Source organism: Zeus faber (assembly GCF_960531495.2).
Source record: "Zeus faber genome assembly, chromosome: 4".
Taxonomy (NCBI): domain Eukaryota; kingdom Metazoa; phylum Chordata; class Actinopteri; order Zeiformes; family Zeidae; genus Zeus; species Zeus faber.
This window is the reverse complement of record NC_137191.1, coordinates 3,609,229-3,629,589: the sequence shown is the minus strand read 5'-3', so window position 1 is coordinate 3,629,589 and position 20,361 is coordinate 3,609,229. Positions and strand designations below refer to the sequence as shown.

Genomic DNA, 20,361 nt, shown 5'->3' with positions numbered 1-20,361 from the left:
ACTAAATAGCTTGTCTACATTATTTTACATTTCTCCCTTACAGTGCCCAAAATTCAAGTAAAGGGAAAAAAATGGGGCCTGATTTACAGTAAACATTGCATGCTTGTGTGAGTATGTGTATAATGACCTCTTGTGGGTTGGCATTAAATGTCAGGCTGCCTTCATCGAGCTGCAGATACAGCCTCCTGTAGGAGAAACCAGTTGGAAGCCTCTGGTTATAGATTGAGCAGTGACCCCATGTAGACTTACACAGCCTGGTGAATAGACAGACAGATGGACAGAAATAGCATATTATGAAACCCAACCGAGGATGACTCCTACAGTATATTCTCTCTCTCTCTCTCTCTAAATATATATACAGTATATTAAAAAAAAAAAAAATATATATAGGGTCTTGTTCGATTCAGGACTGAACCAGCTGCGATCGTGTTTGACATTCAGCAGATGTTCAATAGCTTCTTGGTCAGGGAAGATCACCATGACTTTCTTCACTTCCTGTGGTTTCATGACTACCATCTGGACAACGAAGTGACGGAGGTTTGCATGAAGGTCGACATCTTTGGAAACTGCCACTCCCTGGCAGTGGCTATCTACGGATGAAGAGGACCACCATAGAGGCACAAAAGAAGTATGGGGCTGAAGCAAGTCAGTTTATGGTACAGCACTTCTACATGAATGATAGGTTGAAATCATTCTCCAATGCAACCGAGGCAGTTACCTTGCTAAAAAGAGCCCAGGACATGTTGGCTCAGTCCATCCCCAGACTCCATATCTGCGATCTGCAGCGACAACACATCTTGAGAAATGAAAGGCCAAACATGTAGAAAGGGGATGTTGTCCTTAGGGATGTAACGGTATACCATCTTAAGGCGTATCAAGAAACCACGTTCTGAACTGTAAGCCTTTCCCTGTAATACCATGCCCACGGTATAAATTGATGTTACAAAATTGAAGATGTAAACTTTAATTCACCGGGTGTCATGACATTTCACTGCATATATGTATGACTGTATGTATATGTATGTGACAAATATTCTCTTGAACTTAATTCACCCTCACCTTAGCAGACGCATTCCGCCATCTTGGTATACAGCGGCAGCAGAAGCACTGCTTTACAGCAATCTTTTACGATATGGTGCATTATGTTACTTGCAGTCATGGGAGGGAGTGTAAACAAGCACGGCGGAACGGGGCTTCTGGAAATTTCTAAGGCAACATAAGGTGAGGTGAATTAAAGTTTACATCTTCGATTTTGCAAATAAGTCGGATTATGATATATTGCCTTATTTTGGCTCTCCTGTGAATTTGAGCCCTGACATGCCCCTTCCTGTGCTGGGCCACATGGGAGGCTTTATCATGAGTTTTTCTTTTTTAATATAAACTTTTTTTTGAATTGAATATACAGGAAACAAAGGGGGGGGAATAATAAAAATTAAATTAGTACAGTGAAATAATGTATACTAAGGTGTTTTGGTAGATACAGTACTTTGAAATTTCATACCGTCACATCCCTAGTTGTCCTACTGTGGGACAACTAAGCCAAGAGTAATGAATGGCCTCTTGGCCTCGTTACAAAAACCTTTCCCAGTGACGAAAAGGAATGTAATGAAGATTGAAGTGAGGATCAGCAGGGACAGTTCAGCGAGACTGTTCCTTAGACCCGTCTCGGTGGTCGTCCTCGTTCTGTTCAACGACACCAACAAGGATCTGTGAAGTAAGGTAGCCACTCTAAGCCCCACTTACTTCTTAAGTTTAGGTTCCTGGTAGTTTCACTTCTCACAGCTGCCAGACAGGGGGTGTTCTGTCTCTTCAAAATTAAGCAGACACAAGATTTTGCGCCCCATGAATAGTGTAGTTTGGTGCCACGTACTAGCCGTTATATGCATTGTCTGGGCCTAATTTCTTTATCTCATAATCGGCGCTGTGACATCACAGTAGGCATTGTGACACTGTAATGCTGTGACATTCATAATCGGTTGCAACATTATGACATCCTAATCTGCCATTTAGACTAACTATTTTTGAGGAAGGAGGGGAATGTGGGAGGGCAGATGGTGGTGGATTTCGCCAAAGGGATGGAATTGGCTGTTGTGAATACGTATTTCAAGAAGAGGGAGGAACACAGGGTGACATACAAGAGTGGAGGAAGGTGAACACAGGTTGACTACATCTTATGCAGGAGGTGCAATCTGAAAGAGATTAGAGACTGCAAAGTGGTGCTAGGGGAGTGTGTTGCTAGGCAGCATCGGATGGTGGTCTGTAGGATGACTCTGGAGGCCAAGAAGAGGAAGAGAGTGAAAGAAAAGCCAAAGATAAAATGGTGGAAGTTGAAAAAGGAGTGTTGCATGCAATTTAGGAAAGAGGTAAGGCAGGCAATAGGTGGGAATGAACAGATGACTGGGAAACAACTGCAGAAGTGGTGAGGGAGACGGCCAAGAAGGTACTCTGTGTATCATGCGGGAAGAAGAAGGAAGACAAGGACTCTTGGTGGTGGAATGAGGAAGTACAGGAGCGCATAGAGCAGAAGAGGTTGGCGAAGAAGAAATGGAATAGTCAGCGAGATGAAGAAAGTAGACAGGAGTACTAGCTGCGCAAGGCGAAGAGAGAAGTGGCAGTGGCAAAGGAAAAGGAAAAGGCATACGACGAGATGTATGAGAGGTTGGACAGTAAGGAAGGAGAAAAGGACTTGTACCGACTGGCAAGACAAAGGGACCAAGCTGGGATGGATGTACAGCAGGTTAGGGTGATGAAGGAAAATGATGGGAATGTGCTGACTAGTGTGTTGAGAAGGTGGAAGGAGTACTTTGAGGAGTTGATAAATGAAGAAAATGAGAGGGAGAGAAGAGTGGATGATGTGGGGATAGTGGATCAAGAAGTGCAGCAAATTAGCAAGGATGAGGTGAGAACAGCATTAAAGAAGATGAAGGGTAGAAAGGCAGTTGGCCCAGATAACACACCCGGGGAAGCATGGAAATGTTTAGGTGAGATGGCAGTGGTGTTCCTAACAAGGCTGTTTAACAGACTGTTTATCATCCTGGAAAGGGAGAGGATGCCGGAGGAGTGGAGAAGAATTGTACTGGTACCCATCTTCAAGAATAAGAAAGACATACAGAACTGTAATAACTACAGGGGAATCAAGTTGATCAGCCACAGCATGAAGCTATGGGAAAGGGTAGTGGAGGCTAGGTTAAGAGGAGAGGTGGGGATCAGCGAGCAGCAGTATGGCTTCATGCCAGGAAAGAGTACTACTGATGCATGAGGGCAGTCAGACAGTAGTAAGGTGTACAGTAGGCATGACGAAGGCATTCAAGGTGGAGGTGGGATTGCATCAAGGATCACCTCTGAGCCGTTTCTTGCTTGCAATGGTGATGGACAGGTTAACAGATTAAATCAGGCATCATCGCCATGGACTATGATGTTCGCTGATGACATTGTGATCTGTAGCAAGATTAGGGAGCAGGTTGAGGAGAGCCTGGAGAAGTGGAGGCATGCATTAGAGAGAAGAGGAATGAAAGTCAGCAGGAGTAAGACAGAATACATGTGCCTGAAGGGGAGGGAGGGTGGCAAAAAGCTGAGAATGCAAGAAGTGGAGGTGGAGAAGGCGGATGAGTTCAAGTACTTGGGGTCGACCATCCAAAGCAGCAGAGAGTGCGGGAGAGAGGTGAAGAAGAAAGTACAGGCAGGGTGGAGTGGGTGAAGAAGAGTGTCCGGAGCTGGAGCTGAGTGATCTGTGACAGAAGGGTTCCAGCAAGAGTGAAGGGTAAGGTCTACAGGACGGTAGTGGGACCAGCTATGTTGTACGGTTTAGGGGCGGTGGCATTGACAAAAAAGCAGGAGGCTGAATTGGAGGTGGCAGAGTTGAGGATGTTGAGATTTTCATTGTGAGTGACAAGGAAGGACAGGATTAAGAATGAGTACATTAGAGGGACAGCTCAGGTTGGACAGTTTGGTGAAAAAGTGAGAGAGGCGAGATGATCAATCTCTATGCAAATAACTTGTTAAAAAGTTGTCATAACTCTTATAATGTGTGCCCAGACAAAAAAAAATCAGCTTCAAGGGCAATAACGAAGAGAATGGAAGGAGATGCCACAATGCTACCTTCCCCAAATGTAGTGTTAGTCCGACTGGTTGATTTGGAATGTCTCAGCATTACGATGTCACAATGCCGATTGGGATATCACAGTGCTGTGATATAACAATGCCGAATTGGGTGGGACAGAACTTAAGTACAGACGATGCATATAAACGGCCAGTAGTCGGCACCAAACTCCATTATTTGTAAGGCGGGGATCCTCGATTAAAGCTTAATTCAGGACAAACAGAACACTCTGCGTGTGGCATCTGTCAAACTACCAGGAACCGATACGTAAAAGTGCCAATCTCAGAACACTCAAAATGTTCATTTATACATTGTGAAAATATCCTTGCAGCCTCCTTGCATCCTCACCTCAACCTGTACCGCCTTCCTCCTAATAATAGACAACGTATTTATAGATTATTACTCATTCCAGCGATAAAACACATTGTAAAGTACGCCACTTCACACACAAGTGAGTTCTAAATGTAAACGCGTCACTAACTGTGTGTCACTTGTGATCTTTCCTTGGAATGTTGACACAGACACAGTTCTTAAGTACTCACACTACTGCAAATAAAAGGGCTTTCATCAGTGGGCCATAGGCTCAATCACCTTTGTGTTACCTCATTCAGCGATAGTTACTTAACAGACATTTATTAAAATGAAAAACTTTGGGACTGGCACTTTAAGAAGTAAGTGGGGCGTAGACTGGATGCCTTACCTCACAGTTCCTTGGACAGAAGGACGACGACCTCCGAGACAGGTCTAAGGAAGAGCCTCGCTGTACCTTTCCTGCTGACTCACTTCAATCTTCCTTACCTTCCCATTGTCGCTGGGAAAGGTTTTTGTAACAAAGCCAAGAAGCTAGTTATTCCTCTTCGCTTGGTTGTCCTGCAGCATGACAACATCCCTCTCCTGCATGATTGGCCTTTAGTTTCTCCAGATGTGGCACCCTGCAGATTGCCAATATACTCCCGTTTCCACTGTTCCCAGAAGGTGTTAGACAGACTCTGGACTTTTCGACATTGATGTCTGAAGAGTTCCCTATCATTTGAAAAGTCCGGAGGATAGGAGGTGTACCGACCTTCTGGGTAAGCAGAGTAACTGGAGTAAGGATAGCTGGCTGCTCTGGGTCTGTGGAGACTGATGTTCATGGCCTGGCTTTAACTATAGCTGTGACTTCCGCCATGAATGTTGTTAGGACCTCAAGAGTAAGTTTTGCCGTTCCATGTTTAGTGCGGAGCATAATTCCGATCATCCACTCCCACATATTGGACTCCTCAAACACGGAACCGTAAAACTAACCCATGAGGTCCTGACATCATTAATGGACAAAGTCACAGCTATAGTTAATGCCAGGCCATTAACATCAGTCCATTAACAAACAAACAAACAAACAAACAAATATATGCACCTGACTTTTGCTAATATTATGTATTCACTCATGGTTTAAGCGTAGGCATGGTGCAATTTGGGGGTAGGGAGACCCAAATAGGACAGCCCTATACCAGGCCATGTGATTCCTGAGAAAGAATCCTGCCTGAGTAGGGTACCTTGCTGAATGGCACGGCAGTCTGGTCCAACATTTATTTTTGCATTTTTATTTCATTATACTTTGCCTTAACCTGTCTGCTAGTCTCATTACAATGACCAATTTTATTCCAATTAAGATGAAGGTAAATTCAGGTATTGTGAAGTTGACAGCACAGAGAAATTAAAAAAGAAAAAAAGAAATAAAAGAAAATTACAGGTATAGGTTCACATCTACAAATTGTAGTTCACAGGGAGTAGTTGTGCGCAGCTGACTTATGCTAACTTGGCAGCCCAATACAGGCAGGTGGTAGTTATTCTAAAGTAAGCACAGTATGTTGCATAAGTATATAGTAATAAGTGCTGGTAACAATATACAGTACTAGTAGCAAGTGATATGGTGTATCGTAAAGTATGATAGCATATGCTTGTATGATGTAAAGGCTATATTGTAAAATATCTATGATAAGATAATACATGTAATACTAATGTAAGATAGTACAGTACAGTATAGTATAGTGTAGCTAGTATAATATAGTATTATAGTATTGGAATTATAATAATATTAACAGAAATCAAATCAAATTGATTTTGTTCAGAGAGCACTTATATTGCCCCAAAGTCATTTTCATTTTTTTCTTTTTTTTTAACCTGTGCTGTCAGCATGCTGGGCATACAACACCGAGTATTTGTATTCCATTGCATCTAGGACAGAGTTAGTCTGCAAGTGGAGTTCAAGTTCTCAACCTGCAATGCAAATCTTTATTAATTCATAAATCATCAAGAACTGCTGCAATAACTCTGTCCTGCGGATGACCTGTAGAATGACAAGAGCACAGTTTTTGGTTATAGACAACCACCACCAAGCCCTCTCCTTGGAGAACTATTTATCACGTTTGGGTCTATAAACAACTAATCAATCCTCCAAGAGGGGGGAAATCCCCACTGGGGAGACAAATAAACACAGAAGCAAACAACATTTACACAAAAACATAAACATTGGACGACAACATGTATTGAAAAACAGTAAATTAGGTCCAGCACCCCAGGGGCGCACACATACAACCAACCCCCAGGCGCTGGCACAAGACGCAGCCGCAGGCACAGAACCCGGACAGCGGGCGCAAGGCACGGACCGCAGGCCCGGATCCCGGCCCCACTGCGACAGACCGACAAGCCAGCATGACTCCCAGGCCCACCCATGGCCCAGGGACCAGACGCCCCATCCGGCATGAGTGCCAAATGCCCATACATGTAGCAGCGTGTGCCCAGTGTGGGGCACCTCGATGTTACCTGCCCCCCGCGCCGATGCCAGCTGGCCGCCAGATACAGGCCCTCCACCACCCCCAGCCCCCAGGGCACCCGCTGCAGAGAAGCAGAAGTGGAGTGTTGTTTGGAGTAGGATTGGTGTGCAAGTGTATGTGTTCTAAGCTCATGTGAGTGGGATTAAAATTTCGGGACGGACGAGAAGCACACTTGGGCAGGAGTGTGACAGGCAAGATGGCAGCTGCCTGCCGCATCCCCACCAACATAGCTTGCACCCCGCCCATCCTTCAAGCCCTTGGTCCATTGTGTGGTTTATGTGCAGAGTATGAGTTTTGGCACTGGGAGAGATAGGCCAATCGCGACCGGATTGATCCAGGGGCGCAGCAGGCCAGGGAGCAACCACGCGGACCCCCTCCCCCTGGACCCAACCGTGCCTCAGCGTGCCCACCTCCCGTACCTGGTGGCAGCCAACCTACAGCGATCAGCCACGAACGCAGTCCGCCATGAGCCTCTGCCATGCCAGGCAGCTCTGTGATGCCAGGCATCAGGCCCCTGGTCAGCCCCCAGCCGCCAAGCATGCGGACCACAGAACAGAGGGTGATAGAGGGCACCCCCAACCACAGCCCGACCCCCCAGCAATGAGCACCATGCTCACCGAGAGCACCAGTGGGCAGGTACCTGGGCAGCCCGGTGTGACGACAGGAGACTGCCCCCCTCCAAAGGACAGCCAGCCAGGTTCAGGACCCTGGTTGACAGGACCAGACGGAACGGCAGGACTCGACGGGCCACCCCCACCACAGAACGCAGAAGGACAAACAAGCCCTGGCTGGGCCGAGACCCGAACTGGGCCGAGACCCAAACCAGCAACCCACACCCCCCGCCCCCAACCCGAGCCCCAGAACCCACAACCACGCCCCGAACCAACGCACGGACGCCAGCCCAAAGTCATTTTCAGAGAGTAATGAAGAGTAATGAAAATAAATCAATAAATAAAAAACACATAAAAAAATATAAAGAAGTCTGATTAAAAAAAGAGCAGGCAGGAATGAAAGAAAAATAAATAGAAAACACAACACACGCATTCTTTCAAAATGGTACATACACATGCATATATTAATAGCAGAGCATGTAGAAAAGTGCCTCTTCTAGTATTACAATGTAATACGACAAGAGTGGGTTAGTTACTCATATGCAAGAGGTTAAAAATGATAAGATAACCTTTAATAGATGCAACAGATTCAGCTGATGTGACATTTTCAGATCAAGGTTCTACAGTTATAGCTGTTACTGGAGATAATATAGTATACAATATATATAAAAAATATTAATAATACTAAATCCAAAGTGTGTCTTTTTACATGTGTTGGGTAATTTTTCTGACTTTTGTATGATATTGTGGCTCCCTCCTGGAGCCAGACCTGGGGGGGGAGCTCGCTGGCGAGCTTCTGGTGGCCGGGCTTTGACCCATGGGGCTCGGCAGGGCACAGCCCGAAAAAATACCATGGAGCCACCACCCTGTGGACCCACCACCTGCAGGGATAGGTGCTGGGGTCGGGTGCAATGTCAGCCGGGCAGCAGGCAAAGGCAGGGGCCTGGGCCTGCTGATCCTCTGCATTTTAGACTAGTTATAGGGACGTGGAATGTCCCCTCTCTGGCGGGAAAGGAGCCGGAGCTGGTGCGGGAGGTGGAACGGTACCAACTAGATATAGTTGGGCTCACCTCTACGCACAGCACTGGCTCTGGAACCCAACTCCTGGAGAGGTGCTAGACTCTCTCCTTTTCCGGAGTTGCCGAGGGTGAGAGGCGCCGGGCGGGTGTGGGGATACTCATGAGCCCCTGGCTGAGTGCTGATGTGTTGGAGTTCTCTCCAGTGAACGAGAGGGTCGCCTCTATGCGACTACAAGTTGCTAGGGGGAAAGCTCTGACTGTTGTGTGTGCTTATGCATTGAACACCAGTTCAGAGTTTTTGGCCTTCTTGGAGTCTCTGGGTGGCGTCCTGGAAGGGGCTTCGCCTAGGGACTCTATAGTTCTGCTGGGAGACTTCAACGCTCACATGGGCAACGATGGAGAAACCTGGAAGGGAGTGATTGCGAGGAACGGCCTGCCTGATCTGAATCTGAGTGTTGCTTTGGTTATTGGACTTCTGTGCTAGTTATTGATTGGCCATAACGAACACCATGTTCGAGTATAGGATGGCTCATAAGTGTACGTGGTACCAGACCACCTTAGGTCAAAGATCGACGATCGACTTTGTGGTCGTGTCATCAGATCTGCGGCCGTGTGTCTTGGACACTTGGGAGCACCTTGTGTCGATTACGCACATTTTGGTATTTTTTTGTATTTTTAGAGCTTATTGTGCGTATTGTGCGTAATCACCGGGTGTCATGACATTTCACTGCAGATATGTATGACCGTATGTATGTGTATGTGACAAATAATCTCTTGAACTTGAACTTGAAGAGTGGAGCAGAGCTATCAACTGTCACCACCTGGTGGTGAGTTGGATCAGATGGCGGGGGAGGCCGCCAGACAGATCTGGTAAACCCAAACGCCTGGTGGATGCCCCTGTCTGTGAGGTCTTCAACTCCCACCTCCGGAAGAATTTTTCACGCATCCCGGGGGAGGTTGGGGACATGGAATCTAAGTGGGTTATGTTCAAAACCTCCATTGCAGAGCCGGCTGCTAGAGCTGTGGTTGGAAGGTAGTTGGTGCCTGTTGTGGCAGCAACCCAAGAACCCGTTGGTGGACACCAGCGGTGAAGGAAGCCGTCAAGCTGAAGGAGGCCTTTCGGGCTCGGCTGGTCCAGGGGTCTCCCGAGGCAGCAGACAGGTATCGGCAGGCTAGAAGGGCTGCGGCTTCGGCGGTCACTGAAGCAAAAACCCGGGTGTGGCAGGAGTTTGGGGAGGCTATGGAGAAGGACTTTCGGTTGGCCTCAAGGAAGTTCTGGCAAACTGTTCGGCGACTCAGAAAGTGAAAGCAGGGCTTGGCTCAGGCTGTGTTCAGCCGGGGAGGAGAACTGCTAACCGGGACTGGGGATATTGTCGGGCGGTGGAAAGAGCACTTTGAGGAACTCCTGAACCCGATCAATACGTCCTCAGGGAAAGAGGCAGAGTCTGAAGACTCGGGGGAAGTCCTGTCCATATACCTGGCAGAGGTCGCTGAGGCAGTCAAAAAGCTCCTCGGTGGCAAGGTGCCGGGGGTGGATGAGATTTGCCCTGAGATGCTAAAGGCTCTGGACATTGTTGGGCTGTCTTGGCTGACACGCCTCTTCAGTGTCGTGTACAGTACCTGTGGAGTGGCAGACCGGGGTGGTGGTTTCCATTTTTAAAAAGGAGACCAGAGGGGGTGCTCCAATTATAGGGGTATCACACTGCTCAGCCTCCACGGGAAAGTTTACTCCAGGGTGCTGGAAAGGAGGCTCCGGCCGATTGTCGAACCTCAGATTCAGGAGGAGCAATGCGGATTCTGTCCTGGACCTGGAACGGAGGACCAGCTCTTTACCCTTGCAGGGTTGCTGGGGGGGCTCGTGGGAGTTTGCCCATCCAGTCTACATGTGTTTTTTGGACCTGGAGAAGGCTTTCGACCATGTCCTTCGTGGGATCCTATAGGGGGTACTGAGGGAGTACAGGGTACCGGGGCTGTTGGTACGAGCCATCCAGGCCTTGTACAACCAAAGTGAAAGCCGTGTTCGCGCTCTCGGCACAAAGTCAAACACATTCTCAGTGGGTGTTGTACTCCGTCAAGGTTGCCCCTTGTCCCCGATTCTGTTTGTGATATTCATGGACAGGATCTCAAGGCGCAGCCGAGGTGAGGAGAGTGTCCAGTTTGGAAACCTCAGAATTGCATCTCTGGTTTTTGCAGATGATGTGGTTTTGTTGTCTTCATCAGACCGTAACCTCTAGAACGCACTGGGGTGGTTTGCAGCTGAGTGTGAAGCGGTCAGGATGAGAGTCAGCACCTCAAAGTCTAAGGCCATGGTTCTCTGTCAGAAAACGGTGGATTGCTCCCTCTGGGTTGGGAGCGAGTTGCTGCCCCAAGTGAAGGAATTCAAGTATCTCGGGATCTTGTTCACAAGTGAGGGGAAAATGGAGCGTGAGACGGACAGGCGGATCGATGCGGCGTCAGCAGTGATGCGGGCGTTGTACCGGATCATTGTGGTAAAGAGGGAGTGGAGCCAGAAAGCAAAGCTCTCAATTTACTAGTCCAACTACGTCCCAACACTCACCTATGGTCATGAGCTTTGGGTAGTGACCGAAAGAAATAGATCGCGAATACAAGAGGCCGAAATTAGTTTACTCCATAGGGTGGCTGGGCTCAGCCTTAAAGAAAGGGTGATGAGCTCGGACATTCGGAGGAAGCTCGGAGTAGAGCTGCTGCTCCTTCGGTTTGAAAGGAGCCAGTTGAGGTGGTTTGGGTATCTGATCAGGATGCCTCCTGGGTGCCTTCCCTTGGAGGTTTTCTGGGCATGTCCAACTGGTAGGAGGCCACGGGGTACATCCAGAACGCGCTGGAGGGATTATATATCCCAGCTGGCCTGGGAACGCCTCGGGGTCCCCCAGGAGGCACTGGAAAACATTGCCGGGGAGAAGGGGGCCTGGAGCTCCTTGCTCAGCTTGCTGCCACCACAACCCAGCCCCAGATAAACGGTGGAAAATGGATGGATGGATGGATGATACATGTATGATACCATGATCATATTTTGGCATAACAATGGATAGTAACTCAGAAAAATAATTTATGGAGGTTTTAGTTTGCCCCACAACACTAGGGCTTAACCATTGATAATACAATACAGAGATTCAAAAGAGTTAAAAGAACCAATTAAAACAAAACAACTGCTTTCCTTAAGCGTAGGGAAAGGAGTGTGTCGATTTGTTCAGCTAGACTGGTCTTCTGTGCGTAGCCCCCTAGTTATAGTGGAATGCAAAAGTTATGGAACCCCGGTTCAAAATGCTACAATGAATATCTAAGTGAATGGAGGCTTCTAAACTAGATAAAGTTAAACATGGCACCTTTCTTACAATTTCTTACTTTCTACAATTTCAAAATAGAACAGCCTGATAATTTAAAAGGCATAGCACAAAGTCATGAAGTGACCTCAGAATAAATATCTAAACCCTGGAACTACATTCACCTGATGCTGAAGCCCTAACAAGTAAATCAGCTCAGCCTGGGTATTAGTAATCATCTAACTATAAAGGCAGGAATCTGTCTGTCTGTCTGTCTGTCAGTCTGTCTGTATGTCTATCTCCTTCAATTATGTCGACAACCATTCATCCAATCGACTTCACACTTGACGGGTATATTACTGGGATACCAAGGACGTGCAGTGTTGAATTTGATGCAATTTGGACACAAGACACGTGCAATATTAATAAACTTTCAATAAACAGTGAACAGCGAGCCGGCGAGGGGCAGGGTTTCAGGACTGTGACTGAGAAAACTAACAAAGAGTGAGTCCTCGAAAGTCTTACATTTTGAATGGTTATGCGCTAGCATTTTTAAAAAGGAACAATAATGCAGAAGGGTTTCCAAACTTTCTCACAGCGCCTTTTTTATTATTATTATTATTATTATTATTATTATTATTATTATGTAGACATTGTAAAAACAAAATGGCTACTTTTCTTTTGAAGAAAGGTGTCATGTTTAATTTCAAACGGTTAAGAGGTCAGGTCAAATTGCATCTGCATTTCACTGTATCAGCATAAGGAGTTTGACCTTACATCCAGTGTATGCATATGCATGTCAAATTACTACTACTATTTCAAAGTAATCTGACCCAACCCAGCCCTGAAGAAAACTGCTGTGGCAACAATTGCTCAAGAAAATTTACGATTGAAAAATGTACGCAGAATGGAATAGGTGCACAAGTAATATTAATAAAATAGCAATACAAATTCAAGGTAGTAATACAAATAATAAAATAGCAAAACAAATAATGAAAGCAGTAATTGTAACGTCTTCATGGCTTAAATATGATGTATAAAATAGTTGTAGAGTAACACTAAAGTGTGTTAACATAAGAGTGAAAGTAACAGACAGTAAGAGTGAAGAGAGACCAAGTCCAGAGTGTAAAAAGATAGACACGGTACAGTAGATTTTGGGGAGGGTTCCGCATCCCAGGTAGTGTCAGGATCCCGCTCTGCTCCTGCTTTCTATCTGTCTCTGTCTCCCTCTCGCTATCTCTGGCTCCCTCTGTCCGTCTCTGGTGTCACATCCCTGCCACTGCACACCTGTCCCCAGTCAGCAATCTCACCACCTGTCTTTACCTTCCTTGTCACTCCAATTGTATTTAACTGGTTCCCACTCACTCTGTCTCTGTCAGATTGCTGTGTGTGTCTCTGTGTCAATTGAAATATCTGTGTTGTCAATGATCCAGATTCCCTGTCTGTTGCTGGACCCTGATTCCCTGCCTGTCCCTGGATCTGGATTCCCTGCCTGTCCCTGGATCCGGATTCCCTGCCTGTTCCTGGATCCGGACTCCCTGCCTGTTGCTGGCTCCCCAGCCTTCACGGCCCAGCCCGGCACTCCGCAGTCTCCTCGGCCCGGCACCCCAGTGCCACAGTCTGTGGCATGACTTCTGAGTTACCAAGGACGTGTTTGAAAGCGAAGAGCCACTCACTATCTCCTGGAAGCAGCTGTTAGCGTTTAACAAATGGAAATGATATGCCCACCCTTCTCCGCCTCCCTTTTTTCCAAAGTCTGTCATTTCAGCCTTCACTGCCGAGGCTCTGCACCTTCCTGAGTCGTTGGCCGATCCTGCTGAGGCTCACCCCGTTCCTGTTCCAGAGCCCTCAGCCTCCCCTGCCGAGGCTCAGCACTTTCCTGAGTTGTTGGCCAATCCTGCTGAGGATCACCCCGTTCCCGAGCCATCAACCTCCTCTGCCAAGGCTCAACACATTTCTGAGTCGTTGGCCGATTCTGCTCAAGGCTTGTCTTGTTCCTGGTCCCGAGCCGTCAGTCCACTCTCCCGAGGTCCAGCCCGTTCCCGAGCCATCAGTCTTTCCTGTCAAGGCTCAGCACGTTCCTGAGTCGTTGACCGATCCCACTGAGACTCGCCCTGTTCCCGAACTGTCAGCCTCAACTGCCGAGGCTCAGCACGTTCCTGAGTCATTCGCCGATCCTGATGAGGCTCCACCGGTTCCTGTTCCAGAGCCGTGTCTCCCCTGTCGGGGCGCAGCACGTTCCTGAGCTGTCAGCCTCTCCCACCAAGGCGCAGCGCGTTTTCTGAGTCGTCGGCCTCCTCTACCGAGGTCCAGTCCGTTCCAGTTCCCGAGGCATCGGCCGCCTCTCCCAAGGTCCAGTCTGTTCTAGTTCCCCAGGCGTCGGCCGCCTCTCCCGTGTTCCAGTCCGTTCTAGTTCCCGAGCCGTCGACCGTCCGTTCCAGTTCCCGGGCCGTTGGCTGACTTTCCCGATGTCCAGTCCGTTCCAGTTCCCAAGCCATCGGCCGCCTATCCCGAGGTCCAGTCCGTTCCAGTTCCTGAGTCGTGGGCCACCTCTCCCAAGGTCCACTCCGCTCCAGTTCACGCACCGTGGGCTGACTCTCTCAAGGTCCACTCCACTCTGGTTCCCGAGCCGTCGGCCGCCTCTCCCAAGGTCCACTCTGCTCCAGTTCCCGAGCTGTTGGCTGCCTCTCCCTTGGCCCACTGCGTTCCAGTTCCTGAGCTATTGGCTGCCTCTCCCAACGTTCTTCCAGTTCTTGAGCGGCCTTACACTTCTACTAAGGCTTGGTCCCACCTCCGGACCCCTCCACCCGCCCTGCTCAGTTAATTCCCTCTTGTTTCCCTGGCCTGGACGTATGGGAGCTGTCCCTTGAGGGGGGGATACTGTCAGGATCCTGCTCTGCTCTTGCTTTCTATCTGTCTCTCTGGCTCCCTCTGTCTGTCTCTGGTGTCACATCCTCAGTTAGCAATCTCACCACCTGTATTCACCTTCCTCGTCACTCCAATTCCCCATTCACTGTGTGTGTGTGTGTGTGTGTCTGTGTGTGTGTGTGTGTGTGTGTGTGTTTGTGTGTGTGTGTGTGTGTGTTGAATTCTCTGCATTCTTGTCTACAATACTGATTTCCTGCCTGTTCCTGGACCCCGATTCCCTGCGTGTTCCTGATTCCCGGCCTGTTCCCGATCCTGATTCCCTGTCCGTACCCAGACCCTAATTCCCTGTCTGTACCCAGACCCTGATCCTTGTGTTATGTCCTGCATTTGGGTTCACCGGACCGTATCCTTAACAGGTAGCTGAGACAGAGGGTTAATGAAGCAGGGAAGTGCTTAAACAATGATGGGTTAAACACAGACACACACCAAACACATACATTCTTACCCTTGCCAGAGGTACTCGTCATGGCCCAGACCCTGCCAGACGCAGCCTGCCAGGCACAAATCAGTAGCGTTGAGATAAGACAGTATGGTGATGCTGAGTTCTGGCGGCAGCATCTCCAGATCGATAAAACCACACTGTGCTTTTCCTGCGGTCACCAGAACAGACAGAAAGAGATGGATGGGTGAAAAAGGAAAAAGAGGTTTAAAATGTATCGCACAAACTTTTGCACTACTCCAAAGAAATTTGGTGAAATTTGTTCATTAATCCCTGGGGGAAATTTGTCGTCTGCATTTGACTCATCCTTACTAGGAGCAGGAGTGTGAACCTTACATGTGAACCTTTAGGAAAATCAAAGTCCCACAGGTCTGAAATATACTTCTGGTGACAGGAATTCACGGGTTCAAACCTTTTTGCGCTCAACAGAAAGAGGTAGCTAAATCGGCCAAAATACAAGCTGTGAGCAGCAACGAGTGGGTTTCGGGATTCACAAAACCGAGCAAAGTCCCATCAGCTAGTTTAATTCTGTTTAAAGAAGGAGTGAGACCAATCACAAACTTGTATCATCATAATGTATGCAGCATTTAAATAATTGCACACTGAGGGGGTAATTCACAGAGCAATTGCGCGGCCTTTGTGGCCACTAAACCGGCGAAAATAACAGAAAAAGCATGCGTCTCATTCACAAAGCACCCGCAAAACTGTGAAATGCACCGCTAACTGCGCTGCCACACAAATAGCGTGTTGGTGCGCCAGTGCAATTTGTGTGTATTTAAATGAGGTATTATGCATGCATTTAGTGTAAAATGGCCACTTTCTATGCAAATGAGCCTCATTGCAAATAGCATCTAATTCACAAACACCAGCGCTAATAGCCACATGCGGTTAGAGTGATGCTATAACCGTCTGTAGCTGCTGGTGGTAATTGTGCAAGATAAAAAAAAGAAGCAAAAAAAGGCTCTTATATAACGAATTATATTTTGACATTATTATTAGGTGTCATTCCCATAGGATTTGGGGTTTTTTATTATTTTCCTCTGAATTTTTCAGGCTAAAAGTGTCTCCACATACGGAGCAGAAAAAAGTGAAAATCCAATGAATGATTGACTGAAAGTAGCCAAACCTTCGCGCTTCACAGACACGCCAACGTTCAAAGACTTGAGCTCCGGTAATGGAACGAGATGAGTTTTAGAGTAAGACGCTTTATGACATAATCATCTAATTCACTATTAATAAAGCTTTGTGAAGCATTACGATTTACCCAACACAGTGTTAAAAATACAAAAAAATAAAATAAAAACCTGACAACTACTGAGTGTATATTTAGGTATGAACACACGAAATGACGTGTGGTCTGTATAGTGTGTGTAGTGAGCAAGGTTTTGCTCTGCTACACAGTAGACACAGGTTGTATTCCCCTTGTGTCAACAACTCATACGCCAGCCGCAGCAGTAATTAAATCTTTTGTTCTGCAAAATGTCAGAAAACTCTTGAAGGTGAATTTACAACCTGCTTGACTGATAGAAAACAAATAATGTATGATGACCTAACATAGCAGAAAAGCAGCGAATTCTCAGATTTTGGCACCTGAATATATCAATATACAGTTAATAAATGAATAAAGTCTTATACGATTAAAAGTGTAAATGATGGTGAAAAGAACGAGAAAAATCAGCCGCTAAATATCATTATTATTGACTTTACTTACCAATTCTCTCTTCCAAATAATCCACCCAGCCACGTAACTATCCATTCGTGAAATGAAATTGCAGTTCAGGATCCTTCTTATCCCGGGAATATGCACCAACATTAATGTTTGTGAGTAGCATTTAACACTGTAAGGGACGCGCAACAGCGTTTGTTTCTCCAAGTTGCAAGGGATTTTTTTCAAAGTTAGCACTGCTGCATTCAAGGCCTGTCAAAAATGCTACTGTGCTGCCTTCAAGCATTGGAAATATCAAATTTAAATATTATTTATAATTTATAGACAAGCAATACCGAGGCCAGGAGTAATGGTCTGTGCCTTAGCAGCAGGCCAAAAAATGTACAGTACTTAATTTTTGTTAAATTTTAGATATTATTTAGAGATTGTTTGTTTGTTTATTTAAATATCTATTGTTTAACTGCACTTTAGAAGTATAAATGTGCACAGTCAGTACCCGATGTTTGTAATTATTTATTGTTTATAGACCTGCCCTGAAGAGCAAGTCCTTCAAGTTTCATGGTCAAAGTGATCAAATTGGCAATTATCTGAATTATTTCCTGTGTTTAAATAGATAGACTTTACAGCCTGTTTAAACATAGACAATCATGAAACACAGACTGTCTGAATCTATCATGGTATCATCACAGGTGGTCTGCTGGCAACAAACCTTTGCTCTTAAAATATCTTCGTTTTAGTGTTAGAGTAGCCTAGAGTATCCATCCATTATGCATATGTGCATAATGGATGGATGGTAGGATGGATTATATGCTAAGTGGTGGTATCAAGGGCTGGTGTGTTTGCACATGCATCAATGTGGTGGGGGTGGTGGAGTATCGACAGGCTGGTTGTGGTGGGCTGGTCTGGGTAAAAAGGTCCAGGGCCCTTTTTTAGCCACAGTCTGTCCCTGACCCTGCCCCCACCACTGATGAACTGATGCCAAACCCGAATTCTCGATTTTGTAAGTACATTAGTTATTTATTATTTAATAAATATTGGTGTGGTGTGGGGATAGGGTGGTTTGCGCAGCCACACCTGACCTGGATCTAAGTAATTGGGATCAGAGTGGCTGCATACCTGTTGCTCGTTGGTTGGTCTAATGAGCAACAGGTAAAAGCCCCATACCCACACACACACTGAGGAGAGGAGCCTGTGTCATGACACATGTCTATCTACTCCAAGTTAATTCCAACTGTCTCACTCCCTACAATAAACTGGTGTCTACAACCCTGTCTTCTGTTTCTCTGCGATGGAGGTGCCTGAACACGCCCCTTGGGTGGTGTGTGGTAGGAGAAACTGCCACAATTGGTTAAACGTTAGTCCTTTTGTCGTCTCCCTCCTTGATGATACCTTTGGTTTTATTTGAGGTTCATCACAGTACATTGTACTAACACATTATATTTGTGTAAAAAATTAGCTATGGGAAGAGTATGTTTTATCATAGATTTACTCATACTATTTAAATAGTCCGCGTCGACGAATGCTGCCCACTTCTCCTGGCTGCCCCCCTGGAGGAAGGACAAGTCAGGATGGGTCAAATGCAGAGGCCACATTTCACCGGCCACCATCCAAAGCATGTGCATGTGTGTGTGTATGTGTTGTAGTGTGGTGTGTCGCGTGACAAATAAAGATTCTTCTTCTAAATGTTTTATAGGCACTGCGCTGTCAAATCATTAACACAATATATTTTGTGAATCGGACGCAAAGACATCGCAGATAGCTTGATAGATTGATGCGCAATTCATAGTGGTATTAGCAACCGCAATCCATTTCTTTGTGTATTCACCCCTCAAAGTTCTGCCATTGACCCCCCCACCCTTTTTATCAGAACAAAATTTGGTGTGTACGTTCAGGGCATAGTGTGGGAGGTCTCCTCTGAGTTTAATCAGTATTGCTCTAAGACAGCTTGAGTTATGGCCTATTTCCTGCGAATCCCCACCCTGTGCGAAGATATTTTGATTCATGGCGCCTTGTTTTCTGACCAATCTTGCCCATTTATGATACAATTGTGTTTCTCAATCCTGCAATTGTGTATACCAAATTTTGTGTTGACACAGTCAAAATCCAAAAACCCTCAGAGACCATAACAGTCCGCCGTGATGGATTTTGTGCTAATTTGCATAATGTAAAAAACAGCAAAATGAAAAGAATGGATTTTGACTGTATCAACATCAAATTTGGTAGAACACTCACGCGACCTCATGGCAGCATGCTGTGATCTTGCAAGAAGACGGAAGTGAGTACAGATTGAACATGGCGGCGCCCTGCTGCACGAACTATAACACAGAAAATCTGCTCCAACTCAGACAAATAACAACACAAATTGCAAAATATATTTATATATATTTAGATATAAAGAAAAAGCAATGCGCGAAACCAAAGTGTAGGAACTCAAGAATTATATTCATTATTATTATAACAGGTATGTGATGGAAGAGGACCAGGACCAGAACAATCCAGCAAAAAGAAAGAAGACAGACTCAGCAACCGACACAGACGATCTAATCCCCAGCGCTGTAGCGGTTAATATCTTGGATGAGATTAACAAGAAGCTGGACATGCTTGGTCCGCTTCTCCAAGACATTCCCGTGATCAAAGCCAGCCTTGATTTCCTGCACTGCACGGTTGGCGAGATGCAAAAAGACAACGCAAATCTAAAAACGTCCGCGATTTGTCTCACAACAGAGGTTGAGGTTTTAGAAAAATAAAATAAAATTTTGTATGTGGGACAAACTCATATTTTCTGGGATGCCAGAGAACAACACCGAGTCCCCAGAAAACATGGTGAACATGGTAGTCATGGTGACAACACCGTCGTGGTGGGCCTGATCACTGACGACAATGAGAAGGCCTACCGCAAGGAGGTGGCTGACCTGTCACTCTGGTGCCAGGACAACAGCCTGCTCGTGAACGTCAGCAAAACTAAGTTGCTGATTGTGGACTTGGAGGGGATTACAATCAAGGACGCACATGCCGTTGGTGATTAATGGGGCTTCTGTCAACAGGGTGAGCAGCTTCAAGTAGTTCGGAGATCACATCACGAAGGATTTAACATGGACTACACACACAGACACTCTGGTGAGAAAGGCGAGGCAGCGTCTTTACCACCTCAGGCAGCCAAAGAAATTCTGGGTCTCGGTGAGGGTCCTCAAGTCCTTCTACTCTGGAGCAGTGGAGGGCATCTTGACAGGCAACATCACTGCCTGGTTTGGAAACTGTACTGCTCAGGACAGGTTGGTCCTGCAGAGGGTGGTGCGTTCAGCCGAACGTAGCACTGGAACTACTCTCCTCCCTGCAGGACTTAGACATCTGGAGGTGTAGTAGCAGAGCCCGCAGGATCATGAAGGATCCTCACCACCCCAACAAAGGACTGTTCCAGCTGCTGCGGTCGGGCAAGCGACTCCGTAGTCACACAGCGAGGACAGAAAGTCTAAGACAGAGTTTCTTCCAGCAAGCCATAAGGACT

General features: G+C 46.6%; 1 protein-coding gene across 5 annotated transcripts in view; it reads right to left on the bottom strand.

The window, feature by feature from the left end:
* fbxo8 (F-box protein 8) overlaps positions 1-20,361 on the bottom strand; it is a 56,745-nt gene that overhangs the window by 14,758 nt on the left and 21,626 nt on the right. For 4 of the 5 annotated variants that reach the window (XM_079998601.1, XM_079998605.1, XM_079998602.1 and 1 more), the window contains exons 4-5: positions 15,197-15,341; positions 128-254 (exon numbers count right to left, since the gene is read on the bottom strand). In XM_079998601.1, coding sequence (XP_079854727.1) covers positions 128-254; positions 15,197-15,341 — 272 coding nt within the window. The remainder of the gene's footprint in view (positions 1-127; positions 255-15,196; positions 15,342-20,361) is intronic. The other variant, XM_079998604.1, reaches the window with a different exon arrangement.